The sequence below is a fragment of the Lolium rigidum genome, chromosome 4 (assembly GCF_022539505.1).
Source record: "Lolium rigidum isolate FL_2022 chromosome 4, APGP_CSIRO_Lrig_0.1, whole genome shotgun sequence".
In the NCBI taxonomy this organism is placed as follows: Eukaryota; Viridiplantae; Streptophyta; class Magnoliopsida; order Poales; family Poaceae; genus Lolium; species Lolium rigidum.
In genome coordinates, this window is record NC_061511.1 from 249,313,230 (window position 1) to 249,326,356 (window position 13,127).

Consider the following 13,127-nt stretch of genomic DNA (forward strand, 5'->3'; position numbering starts at 1 on the left):
AAATATTGAAATTCTTAAAAAATATTTTGTTTAAATAAAAGGAAAAATATCTAACCATCCCCCGATCCCACCGAAGCTCTATCTCCTTTTTTCCGGTACCTTTCTTTCTCTTCCTCGTTGAGTCCCGATCTACCGATCTCCCCTCGGCTCGACCGCCGGCCCGCCTTGACGTAGCAGCTTATCGTAACCGCCGACGCCTCCAGCCCCCCCTCCCCCACAACCGAACTCCCCAGCCGGACTATCGCGCTCGCCACCGTCAGCGCCGTTCCCGGTCTTACTCTTCGCGAGATCGTGTTCCTGCTGTCTCCACCCCGTCGTCGATCTTGGTCATTGGGCTTCAGCCTAGGTATGACCTTGTTTTCATCCAGTTATTAGTTAAACCCCGCACTGGTGTACAGAATTTCTGAGTGTGCCGGTACACGCCATCTAGATCCGCCCCTACACGTATGACTAGTTTGGAAACCCTCCGCATGTTTCTGTGATATGATTATTCCTGTAGAACACAATAGGGCCCCTTTTTGGATGTTTAGACTAATCACAGTTGCCCTTTTGCCTTGTCTTTAGATATATTATAACTGAATCAACCAAGTACCTTTTGTTGTTTTCTTTTTTCGCTAAAAAAAGTACCTTTTGTTTCTTTAGTTTGTGGATTGTACTTATTAGATTTGGACCAACGGCTCCATTGTATCATCCTCGTATGGGTGAGTAGATATTTCACTTCATAACTTTAGTGTTCGCTGCGGTCAACTTAATGAAGAGAGATGACAATAGAGGTGTTTCCCTCCCATGGTAGCGCAGTTTACGCTGGATAGATCATCTGTTTGAAGTAGTATCCTAGCTGCATGTTTATGTGTCGAAGCTTATTTGTCTGCTCATATTATCAAGGAACTCATTTTACATTTACTCCGCCTGTGTTTCATCTTCGAATCTACTACCTCTGTTCCTAAATGTATGGCGTTTTTTGCTAGTCATAATTAAATTGAACACCCAAAACGTCTTATATTTAGGAACGAGGGGCATAGAACTCAATAGTTGCTTATGATGTGTCAGACTGATACATGCTGGGACTGGCGTGTCTGTCTGTGTTTCATCTTGGAGTTCAGAACTCAGTCGCTTATGATGTGCCAGGCTTCCAGACAATCTTGCCATTTGTACTAATTTGAAAGTCTTGGCTGTTACTTTTTCCATACCTATATTGGCATCGTGGTAGCTGGTTTGAATTTTCCTGCATCCGAAAACTATAAGCCAAGTAATAAAATGTCTAGATGATACTACAGGCCTGCCATTGCGTACATGCAGATAGGTGTGTTGGTTTCGTTGTTGTTTGCCTCCATCTTTTTTGTGCTAGATGTGCTCTCTGGATTGTATAAATATGACCACTAACCATGATTGTTTTTAGTTTCCTGTCAAAATTCTGAGCTGCATAACAAGTTTTTTTGTGTGCCATGGACCAACCCTTTTCCCATGAATGATTAGATGCCCATTGTGTAGCACGGTACCTATTGTCTGATATCATATTTCTTTTAGCATAAATAAAGCTGAAGCTCATGATGTATGTCTGGTTACCTCATCATTTATTAGTTTTACTGAAGCAATAGTGTTGTTCCTCCGGTATGTAGCAAGATTATGACCGTTTAAAATTATGTCTGGAAGTCTTGTTGAGATTGATTGTTTGTTACTGTCTTGGTTCCTCGTTAACACTCGTATTTCTACTATCTAATGCAAATTGTGAGTGTTTTTTTTGACACTTCAGTCACCAGGCGGTAATGCCCATGATATGTTAGTTGAAATGTAAGGTTTCTCATTCAATCTTCTCTAACTATTGTTCATTTCTTCCATTTGCAGGAGTAACACTTTCAGCTAGACAATAATCATGAGTCTTGCTTGTCTCGTATGCCATGGCATGGGCAGCCCATCGCACTCTCTCAGGAGCTACTCAGTGTCCAGTTCGGAGGATGACAACCGATGTGGAGCTGTTGTCACCTGCTTAACTCGGAGAGTAGCCCCTGCTGGATCTGCTAGTGTTGGGACATCAAAGGTGACCCCCTTTCCATCCATGGCAACTGGTCAAAGTGCTGAGGGAACTCCTCGTCTTCAGCGAAGCCGTGCTGTGTCAAGAGACCTTGTCAGAGACTGGAATTTCGATGAAGCCATTGTCACGAACTAGATTAGGCGTCAGACTGTTACCAGTTGGACTTTGCACCCGTACTTATTCAGAAGGAGATTCCATCATTTGGTGTACATTTTTTGCTAGCGTTATTCAGTTGCTGGGAAAATGCTCAAGAGTGATGGGACTTCTCGTGAGCAATATGTTGGTAATATATGAAGGTCTGTCTGTGTAGTTAGAATAAATTTAGTGTTTTTTTTCCTATTTCTAAAAGTGGATATGCTGTGCTGTGCTTCTTGTATATTATGAAATATCTATTTCCTATAAATGCTGGAAAATGGCATTTGAATTTGGATGTATTGTTGTTCACGTCTACCATCTATTTTTGTCTTGCACAATGTGATGCCTGCACTTTCAATTTTACACAGATTGTTAATAAGACATTTTTTTTCTAATGAACGCATGAACTATTTCCAGTCCCAGGTTGTTAAAACAAACTACTATAATTTTCATTTGTAAATTGCAGACAGAAAAGGTGTTGGGATCGCAGTTAGCACAAGCGTGATTGAACAAACTTTTTTAGTAAGCAGAACAGGCATTGCTGCTGAAAATGAGTTGCCGGAAAAATTCTAAGGGTTTGTTTGGTACTAGAGTTTTAGTGGGCATTAGCGGGGATAATTCGCGTCAAACTTCAAATCCCCACTTATCCCCAATACATGTTTGGTCAAACTTCAAATCCCCACTTATCCCCAATACATGTTTGGTGCTAGAGTATAAGCGAAGTTTAATCTCCATTTATCCTCACTTTTCCCCAAATTTTAGTGTAATTTTTTTAATCCCCATTACTCTACCTCTACCTAGTGGATTGGGGATGGGGTTTTGTGGGAATTGGGTGACAGCAGAAATCTAGAGTATTATCCTCACTAATCCCCACTAAATCACTAGTATCAAATAAGGCCTAAGGGTGATGGTACTTTTCTTGAGCACTATGTGGCTCGTTAATATATGATGGTCGATCTCTGTAGTTAGAATAGAATAACTTTTAGGATATTCCTATTTCTAAAAGAGAATTTATATTTTGTACTTTCTGTATAGGGTATTACTATTTCGAAAAGCAAATTTAGATTTGTACTTCTATAAATTATATGAAGTATCACATTTCCTGTCATTGACGTTTATTGTTTTTGTCGTGCACAATGTGATGCTTGCACTTACAATCCTACACAGATACTTCCTTTGTCCCACAATATAAAACGTTTTGACAAGCTAAAACTATCTTATATGGTGATATAGAAAGATTAGTGAGCAAGATTTTTTTCATCCAATGAACACATCAATTATTTCTTGTCCGTTGTCAAACAGAATACTATTTTCGTTTCCATACTGCAGATAAAAACAATGCTTGGTTTGCAGTAACCCAGTCACCACTGTTATGGATTCCTGATTGAATAGCCCAAGGGGACTATATATTAGGTACAAGGAAGGAAATATGTTCTCCTAAACCAATACTGATACTCCTTGACAACCACAAACGTAAATTTGAAACAAACCATATCCTCTGTAAGTTTGCACAAAAAGAGAGATGGAGAATTTTCTCCTTTACAACAATGGCATGCTTTACTAATTTCAGTAAATAAACACTGTTTAGTATAACAAGGCATCGCTGGTGAAAATGCCTTTGGTCGACATTTAACATTCATTAAACCGCAACCGGGGGCCTGACCAGAGCCATTGCTTCTTTTATCTTCTCCATTGCATCTTGTAGAGTTGATAGTGCAGCGGCATAGGACATACGAACACCCTTGTCATCTCCAAATGCATCCCCAGGGACAAGCGCGACCTGTAATCCAAGAGAAAACACCTAAGATCCTATTCTCTGATCCTTTTTTCAGGAACTTATGTAGACTGGCATACTCAAAATCAGTCAAACATTTACCTGTGCTTTTTCTAACAGGAACATGCAGAGGGTCTCAGAGTCCTTGATAGTGCCAAAACCTTCTACCTCAGAACCGTAGTAGGAGCTGAAGTCGATGAACAAATAGAAGGCACCCTGTAAATTGTAATACTTAGCTACCATCCTGCTATAGATATGCCACACAGTCTCAACAAGTAGCATAGACTAACCTGAGGTTCGGATATTTTGACTCCTGGCAGTTCCTTGAAATTTCTTACAAGGTAATCCCGGCGCTCCTGGAATGCTTTGACCATGGTTGAAACTGCTTCACCACCGGCATAACCTAGGTTCAAGGCCGCAAGCCCTGCCTTCTGTGATATACTACTGGCACCAGATGTGTACTGTGTAGTAAACAAGGCACTATCATCAGGATAATAGTGAAAAATCAAAGACTGAAGATCTGCGAGCCAATTTCCACAACATCATCAGGGCATTGTCATCATTTGAGATCAAAATGAGTTCTGCATGGCTAAGTTGCTATGTATCTTTAATTAGTAAAGATGGTGGTACACTGGTACTGGACCTAAAGGTGCCCGCTGTTTAGATACAGTAATTTAGAGACTAGGGGTTGCATTCTACTATCAGTGAAATGGGAAGGAACTTACAAATACATTGTGTTCCTGGAATTACAACATGATTTAGATGAAGGAAAAGAGAGATGAATACCCACCTGGCTTTGGATCTTTCCACAAGCTGACACAAAATGCTTAGGGGCAGCTAAGTATCCAAGTCGCCAACCAGTCATAGCAAAAGCCTATAAAATTTATGCTCATTAAATATTAAAAATATTTCAAGAGCTAGACCATGCATATCTAGAAACCAAATAATCGAATGAACATGGACATCTGGTTCTTCTACTATCAAGTCTTATTTGAAAGAACACCTTAAAATATACTACCTCCTCTTCTTTAGTTAAGGCATATTCTGACTACTCAAATCCAAGCATTGACTAATCCGTAATCGAATAATATGTGGGTTATACTTCACGTATTTAGTACTATTGGATTCTTCGACAAAAAGCAGATAAAACAAAAAAAAACAATGTTACCTTAGAAAACCCATTTACAGTTAATGTTCTGTCCCACATTCCAGGTAAGGCAGCAAAACTTGTGTGTTTAGCTGGATGATAGATAATATGCTCATAGATTTCATCAGATAGAACCTGGAAAGTCATTAATAGGATGATACATCAACAATCTTGATGAATTGCTGATGCAAAAGATCTCAAATGATATAAATAACATAGAAGAGGACAAAGTGCAGACCAGAAGTCTAGGATACTTCTTGACTATATCAGCAATCTCCTCAAGCAGCTCCCTAGGATACACAGAGCCTGTTGGATTAGATGGGGAGCATAGAATCAACAGCCTTGATTTTTCAGTGATCACTGAGGCAAGTGACTCTGGCTTTAGCAGGAAATTGTCTGATATGCTTGTCGGAAGGATAACTGGTGTTGCACCAGCCAACCTAGCCATTTCAGGATAGCTGACCCAAAATGGTGCTGGTATCAAAACCTAAAATAAGACAAAAATCAACATTTTCAAAAAGCGGGATGCAAACCATTGCATTTTAAGAGCCTGAGAATAATAAGATGCTTAATTTTTTGTTGACCTCACGTTAAGCTATAAATATCTGCAGTTCGAATAGGAAAACACAAGCAATCAATCAGGCTTGTAACTTGTAAAGATTTTTCTAAACAAAACTACAAAAGATGATTTTTTAGATAATGAAAGAGAAGCCTCCACAGTCCCCTGCATCTGAAGATGCACACATCCTAAAATTATTATAAAGTCGTCACAATCTCAAGGCATCCACAGGAAGCGACAAGCTACATACATCGTGAATACAAGAGTACACATTTGGTGATGCTGTTCTCATCCATCCATAAAATACTATCACGTTTCTTTTGTTTTTGCGTGGGATAAAATAAGAGCATTTCACCTGAATGGCTGTGTAGAGAGATATGACCACAAGAACAATAAGGACGCGCAATAATGACAAGGCATGTTTGATGCAAACAATATTTGAAGTTTAACAAGAAAAGAATGAAGCAGTCCACTAACTTCTAAGGACCGAGGACAACAAAATGACTACAGGATAAACAACCTGGTGCTGCTAATTTCATGGATATTTCAAAGCTTATTAGGTTAATAATCTCCAACGAAAAATTGCAGGGTAAGTAGATGACAGGTTTACCTCATCGCCAGGTGAGCAAACAGCAAGAACAGCTTGTGTAATGCACTGCTTAGCTCCATTGCTCACTAGCACCTGATCTGGGCTGTACGATAGGCCATTCTCCTCTGCATATCGAAATCCGAACAACGAGTTAGTCAATTGGGCTACCTATATCCAATCTGAATACTCTGCAAACGAGAAATTCATAGACACACACACACACACCCTGGAGCTTGTTGCAGATAGCCTTCCTGAGCTCCATAGTCCCGGCATTAGGCGTGTACCTCGTAGAGCCATCCCTGATTGCATTCATCCCAGCCTGGACAGAAAAGCAAAATTCAAATTGCTGAATCCAACCTGCCGCAACAACAACAACACGCGTGCTTGTAGAATGCAATTACTCTGAAATTCTGAAATCTACCATTGAGCTTGAGGGATGATACAAACAGAGACATGAAGCAAGCGAAGGACTGATTTTTCTTTAGGCTCGATATACAGCTAAACTGACTGGCAATCTGACGGTATTCACCCAACAATTCAGAAACGAGCACGTCGCTAAGATCCAGATCATCCCGCGATCCAGGGAGGAGGCACAAGGAACAAAGGGCAGTTCCTTCGTCTATTCCCCACTTTCCCATTGCCAATAATAAAGAAAAGAAAAAAGATAGGAAGGGGCGGTCACCTCGGCGATCGCGGCCGGCGTGTCGAAGTCGGGCTCCCCGGCGGCGAGGCCGATGACGGGCACCCCGGCCTGGCGCAGCGCGCTGGCCTGGTCGGTGATGGCCATGGTCTTGGAGGGGCGCAGCGCGCTCACCCGCGGGCTGATGGACGTGTCCACGGCCTCCGCCCTCACCGCCGCCATCCTGACCTTCCTCGTCCCCTCCCACGACGCCCTGCAACCAAAGAAACAGGCAGAATCTTGATCGACAGTAGTGGACGGATTAAGCGGAGCTGCGCGCGGAGGGAATGCTGTTGACTCACCTGGAGAAGGAGAAGGAGACGGAGCCTCCGCCGGGGGAAGGTTTGGTGGGGAGGGTGAAAGACGACGAGGAGGAGGAGGAGGAGGGGGTGGCGATGGAGGAGAATGCCATCGGAGTCGTTGGTTTTCTAGGTGGTGTGGGGTGAAGCTGCAGGGGCTGGCTTATATTGTGTGCAAAGATGGTGGGGGTGGTAGTGGTAGGTGGCGGCGACCGGAGTTTTGCAAGCTGCTGCTTGGGGTAAACGATGTCAGTCCAAATATGGTTGTTGGCTGGAGGGGGAGGACGGGAGCGATGACGAAGCGAGCGATGACGAACACCCATTGTTAGGAGCCAATTGGTTTATTTCTTATAATCTTATAAAGCACCATTGATAAATCACAAATCTGAATCTGTCAGAAAGATAGTTCAGCTGAGAATGACCTCTTCTGACAATAATTTCGGAGTTGACACCTTTGCTCAACGCCCTAGATGGAGAGGTGGTGGAGCCGGTAGGTCAACCTTGTGCAATCAATTTATTACTGTGTAGCTAACACATATATTAACATGAATTTTCGAATAATTTTCGCATAATTATCTCTTGTATAGCTGAAAAACCGTGTAGTCAAGTGACTACATAACTTTTTGGACCACCAGTTGGATGACAATGCTCAACACCTCAACCTAGGAAATTTACCTAAGCGGCTTGAACGCCCTAGGTGGGGACGTTGATCGAGTATGCCCACATTGAATTTGACTGCACCCCAAGTTATCTCGGCACCTAAGCATCTTGAGTTGGAGCGTTCAGAATGAGAAGCGCAACATCAATGGCAGACTTTCTCGACAGGACTCTCTAATGAGGGTTAGGGGTGGATCTATGTGCAAGTTGGAGGGGGCAACCCCCCCCCCCCACACGAACTTTTCACTAAGTGAATCATTTTTTGGGATGGGTTTAGATGGGAAGATTTAGCCTTTGTTCCCCACAAACATTTATCTTCCTATTTCCTCAATGCTTAGCCCCGCCCCCACCCCCGCCCCTTAGACGCATGCACGGTTGCACAAACACTAACTTTAGAAGTCTCTCTCTCCAGGTAATTTAGGCATCGATTATAATTAAAAAGTACTCATGAATAAAAATGGTCATATGCATCGATTGATGGGGGCATAGCCTCCATTTCGAAAACGGTACTCGGTGTCATGTACTGAGTAACTACTGATATATCCTATTGGCTTACAACTTCATCATCGATCCACAACCGTAGATGATAGATGCATTTTATATGGAAAAAAATGAGCGAGCAGAGCATATAGATTTCCTTTGTCCCATTCGACAGGTCTGCGTGAACAATCAAGGAACATGCTTTTATCTACTTCTGTTGACTGAACATGGGTCAGTTCATATACCAATCATCTCTCCACGAAACCTGATCTGGATGTCATTGTTCTTGCTATCACCAGTTGGCACATATGGTCCAAGGACCGATGCTCGAGACAACAATGACAAACTATACCATATGAGAGTGGCAATGAAAATAAAATGGTTGTGTAGGGATAAACGTGCAGCATTGTTATAACTCGACATCAGCTACATACCATTTTTTTTGGACATAACAGTTTTCCATTAAGCTCAACAACATTTTACAGAGATAAGCGTGCACAAGGCATCGCTGAAATGTGAAATTACATCTTTGAAACTGCAAGCTGCATTTTCCTGTGTGCTAATGCATCTAATAGAGAAAGGCTTGTCTTGAATCCTAGTAGCAAGTTTTGCTTCGAAGTGAGCCTTGAAGTTCATACACCTGGGAATGTGTTCTGTCTATGGAAGGAAGGCCTGCTGAAGAGAGTAGCAAGTTGTGGCCTAATCTGCCAATGACCTGGGTCTTCAATTATGTTACGGCTAGTTGCTGCCTTCGCCAGGATAGCACAGTCTGTGAAGAAGGTAACTTGTTGGAGTTGTAAGTGGTGCACCAGATTGGATGCCAGAAACAAGCCAAAAGCCTCTGCCTGTAGCGCTGAAATGGCCGGAGGAGAAACAGCTGAGATGAGGAGACGAGTACATTGGTGAGCGCCTTCAAGTTGAATGATGATTCCAAGCCCCGCCCGCGATGGAGGACTGTCATGATTATGTTGTTGCGTCCATGCAGCATCTGTGAATATCTTTGTGCCTGGGATGCTCCATGGATCAACGGCAGTTGTTCCTGGAGTAGGAATCACCTGGAGGTTATTTTGTAGATTCTGAGAGGTAGCTGCATCCATAAAACTAATTTGTTCTTGGATTGGGGAAGCTCGTTTGGGTATTTCCCGCTTCTGGACCAGAGCTTGTGGCTGGTTGTTCTGAGCCTGATCACCTAGTTTTGCTCCCTGGAGTATTGCCTGTGTTGCAACAAATACATGATAAGGTTTATGAGCTTTCCTGCAGAAAAGTTGGTCATTCCTTGCTTTCCAAAGGCACCATAAAAATGTATAGATATATTCAAGTGAAGCTGAAGGGTGACCAGAAGTGAGCAAGGCTCTGAATAAAGTCCGGAACAGACCGATGATTTGAAGCAATCACTTCGGACCTAATGTACCATGGGTGGCTGAACCAGTCGCTTTAGAAAAAGGGCATAGGAAAAATAAATGCATTTCGTCCTCAATCGTTCCGCACTGGAGCACTCCTCCCTGATGTGAATGGAGAACTTACCTGCCCTTTTTCCGGTGGGAAGTGCTCTTCTCAATAGTCTCCATGCAAAAGTTTGAACTCTTGGCACCATTTTCTTGCATTTCCAGACCTAGTAGCAAGTTTTGCTTCGAAGTGAGCCTTGAAGTTCATACACCAGGGAATGTGAAATATTTTCTATCTATGGAAGGAAGGCCTGCTGAAGAGAGTAGCAAGTTGTGGCCTAATCTGCCAATGACCTGGGTCTTCAATTATGTTACGGCTAGCTGCTGCCTTCGCCAGGATAGCACAGTCTGTGAAGAAGGAAACCTGTTGGAGTTGTAAGTGGTGCACCAGATTGGATGCAAGAAACAAGCCAAAAGCCTCTGCCTGTAGCGCTAAAATGGTCGGAGGAGAAACAGCTGAGATGAGGAGACGAGTACATTGGTGAGCGCCTTCAAGTTGAATGATGATTCCAAGCCCCGCCCGCGGTGGAGGACTGTCATGATTATGTTGTTGCGTCCATGCAGCATCTGTGAATATCTTTGTGCCCGGGATGCTCCATGGATGAGCGACAGTTGTTCCTGGAGTAGGAATCACCTGAAGGTTATTTTGTAGATTCTGAGAGGTAGCTGCATCCATAAAACTAATTTGTTCTTGGATTGGGGAAGCTCGTTTGGGTATTTCCCGCTTCTGGACCAGAGCTTGTGGCTGGTTGTTCTGAGCCTGATCACCTAGTTTTGCTCCCTGGAGTATTGCCTGTGTTGCAACGTATTGCCTGTGTTGCAACAAATACCTGATAAGGTTTATGAGCTTTCCTGCAGAAAAGTTGGTCATTCCTTGCTTTCCAAAGGCACCATAAAAATGTATAGATATATTCAAGTGAAGCTGAAGGGTGACCAGAAGTGAGCAAGGCCTGAATAAAGTCTGGAACAGACCGATGATTTGAAGCAATCACTTCAGACCTAATGTACCATGGGTGGCTGAACCAGGCTGCTTTAGAAAAAGGGCATAGGAAGAATAAATGCATTTCGTCCTCAATCGTTCCGCACCTGGAGCACTCCTCCCTGATGTGAATGGAGAACTTACCTGCCCTTTTTCCGGTGGGAAGTGCTCTTCTCAATAGTCTCCATGCAAAAGTTTGAACTCTTGGCACCATTTTCTTGCATTTCCGGACCTAGTAGCAAGTTTTAAGTTTTCTGATTTGAGCAACGGAAGTACCTCTTAAAAATTCGTCTTTACTGGCTGTTCTGTTTTGGCAGATTCTGTCTCTATTTTTTGCATTGTCTCTTGTGGACTTTAAGTAAGGCTTTCTAGACGTGGAGAGCTGTAGCTAATGTTTTATTGAGTTCTTGCAATGTGTCACTACAGGACCAAAGTGGATTAAAGTTTTTTGAGTACTAACCCCTCTAATGAAGTTTATGAGAAGTTTGGTGTGAAGGAAGTTTTCAAGGGTCAAGAGAGGAGGATGATATATGATCAAGAAGAGTGAAAAGTCTAAGCTTGGGGATGCCCCGTGGTTCATCCCTGCATATTTCAAGAAAGACTCAAGCGTCTAAGCTTGGGGATGCCCAAGGCATCCCCTTCTTCATCAACAACTTATCAGGTTTCTTCTATTGAAACTATATTTTTATTCGGTCACATCATATGTGCTTTACTTGGAGCGTCTGTTTCTTTTTGTTTGTGTTTGAATAAATTCAGATCCTAGCAATCCTTGTGTGGGAGAGAGACACGCTCCGCTTTTTCATATGAACACTGGTGTTCTTCGTTTTACTTTTAATGTTCATGGCGGAGTTGAAAACTATTGCACTTATCGTTATTTGGATGGAAACAGAAAATGCTTCATATTGTCTTGGATAATTTGATACTTGGCAATTGTTTTGAGCTCTCAAGTAGATCATGTTTAAGCTCATGCACCATGTAGTTTAAACCTATTAGTGGAGAACTACCGTAGAGCTTGTTGAAATTTGGTTTGCATGATTGGTCTCTCTAAGGTCTAGATATTTTCTCGGTAAAAGTGTTTGAGCAACAAGGAAGACAAGTGTAGAGTTTTATAATGCTTGCAATATGTTCTTATGTAAGTTTTGTCTGTATCGGTTCATACTTGTGTTTGCTTCAAACAACCTTGCTAGCCAAAGCCTTGTACTGAGAGGGAATGCTTCTCGTGCATCCAAAACCTTGAGCCAAAACCTATGCCATTTGTGTCCACCATACCTACCTACTATGTGGTATTTCCTGCCATTCCAAGTAAATACTTCATGTGCTACCTTTAAACAATTCAAAAGCTATTATCTCTTATTTGTGTCAATGTTTTATAGCTCATGAGGAAGTATGTGGTGTTTATCTTTCGATCTTGTCATTTACTTCGATGGACTTTCACCAATGGACTAGTGGCACATCCGCTTATCCAATAATTTTGCAAAAAGAGCTGGCAATGGGGTTCCCAGCCCCAATTAATTACAACTTTCACCAATAATTCTCTTCACATGTTTTGCTCTGATCTATCAGTAAGCAACTTAATTTTGCAAATAGACACTCCTCCATGGTATGTGAATGTTGGAAGGCACCCGAGGATTCGGTTAGCCATGGCTTATGTAAGCAAAAGGTTGGGAGGAGTGTCATCTAATAAATAAAACTAAAGTACATGTGTAAACAAAAGAGAAGAGGGATGATCTACCTTGCTGGTAGACATAACGTCCTTCATGGGAGCCGCTCTTGGAAGTCTGGTTGATAAGGTAGTTAGAGTACCAGCTACCATTCGTTGACAACAACAAACACCTCTCAAAACTTTACTTTTATGCTCTCTATATGATTTCAAAACTTAAAAAGCTCTAGCACATGATTTAATCCCTGCTTCCCTCTGCGAAGGGCCTTTCTTTTACTTATGTTGAGTTAGTTTACCTACTTCCTTCCATCTTAGAAGCAAACACTTGTGTCAACTGTGCATTGATTCTTACATACTTGCTTATTTGCATTCATCATATTACTTTGTGTTGACAATTATCCATGAGATATGTGATGACCCACAAGTATAGGGGATCGCAACAGTCTTCGAGGGAAGTATTACCCAATTTATTGATTCGACACAAGGGGAGACAAAGAATACTTGTAAGCCTTAACAGCGGAGTTGTCAATTCAGTTGCACACAGGAAACGAGATATTGATTCGACACAGGGGAGACAAAGAATACTTATGGCCTTAACGGCGGTTGTCAATTCAAACATACACAGGAAAGCAGAACTTGCTCGCAGAGTTTATCGATGACAACGGTTTAAGCAGTAGGAGTAGTGAAATAAC

General features: G+C 42.2%; 2 protein-coding genes across 3 annotated transcripts; one reads left to right on the forward strand and one right to left on the reverse strand.

Annotated features, from left to right (window-relative positions):
- Window positions 1–83: 83 nt before the first annotated feature.
- On the forward strand, window positions 84–2,458 carry LOC124650192. The gene is made up of 2 exons (XM_047189743.1): window positions 84–346; window positions 1,846–2,458. Exon 2 carries the CDS (start codon window positions 1,874–1,876, stop codon window positions 2,165–2,167), a length of 294 nt encoding a protein of 97 aa, XP_047045699.1. The 5' UTR covers window positions 84–346; window positions 1,846–1,873; the 3' UTR covers window positions 2,168–2,458.
- Window positions 2,459–3,513: 1,055 nt separating this feature from the next.
- On the reverse strand, window positions 3,514–7,331 carry LOC124707469 (bifunctional aspartate aminotransferase and glutamate/aspartate-prephenate aminotransferase-like). 2 transcript variants are annotated; one of them, XM_047239127.1, is made up of 10 exons: window positions 7,227–7,331; window positions 6,919–7,132; window positions 6,462–6,555; window positions 6,258–6,361; window positions 5,327–5,575; window positions 5,110–5,223; window positions 4,732–4,815; window positions 4,232–4,402; window positions 4,044–4,157; window positions 3,514–3,947 (listed from the first exon to the last, which is right to left on the reverse strand). In XM_047239127.1, the coding sequence occupies exons 1-10, from the start codon at window positions 7,325–7,327 to the stop codon at window positions 3,807–3,809; spliced, it is 1,386 nt and encodes a 461-aa protein (XP_047095083.1). In that variant the 5' UTR covers window positions 7,328–7,331; the 3' UTR covers window positions 3,514–3,806. The 2 variants fall into 2 exon arrangements, with proteins under 2 accessions (XP_047095083.1, XP_047095082.1); XM_047239126.1 differs by having other exon boundaries at window positions 6,919–7,129; window positions 7,218–7,331.
- Window positions 7,332–13,127: the final 5,796 nt, after the last annotated feature.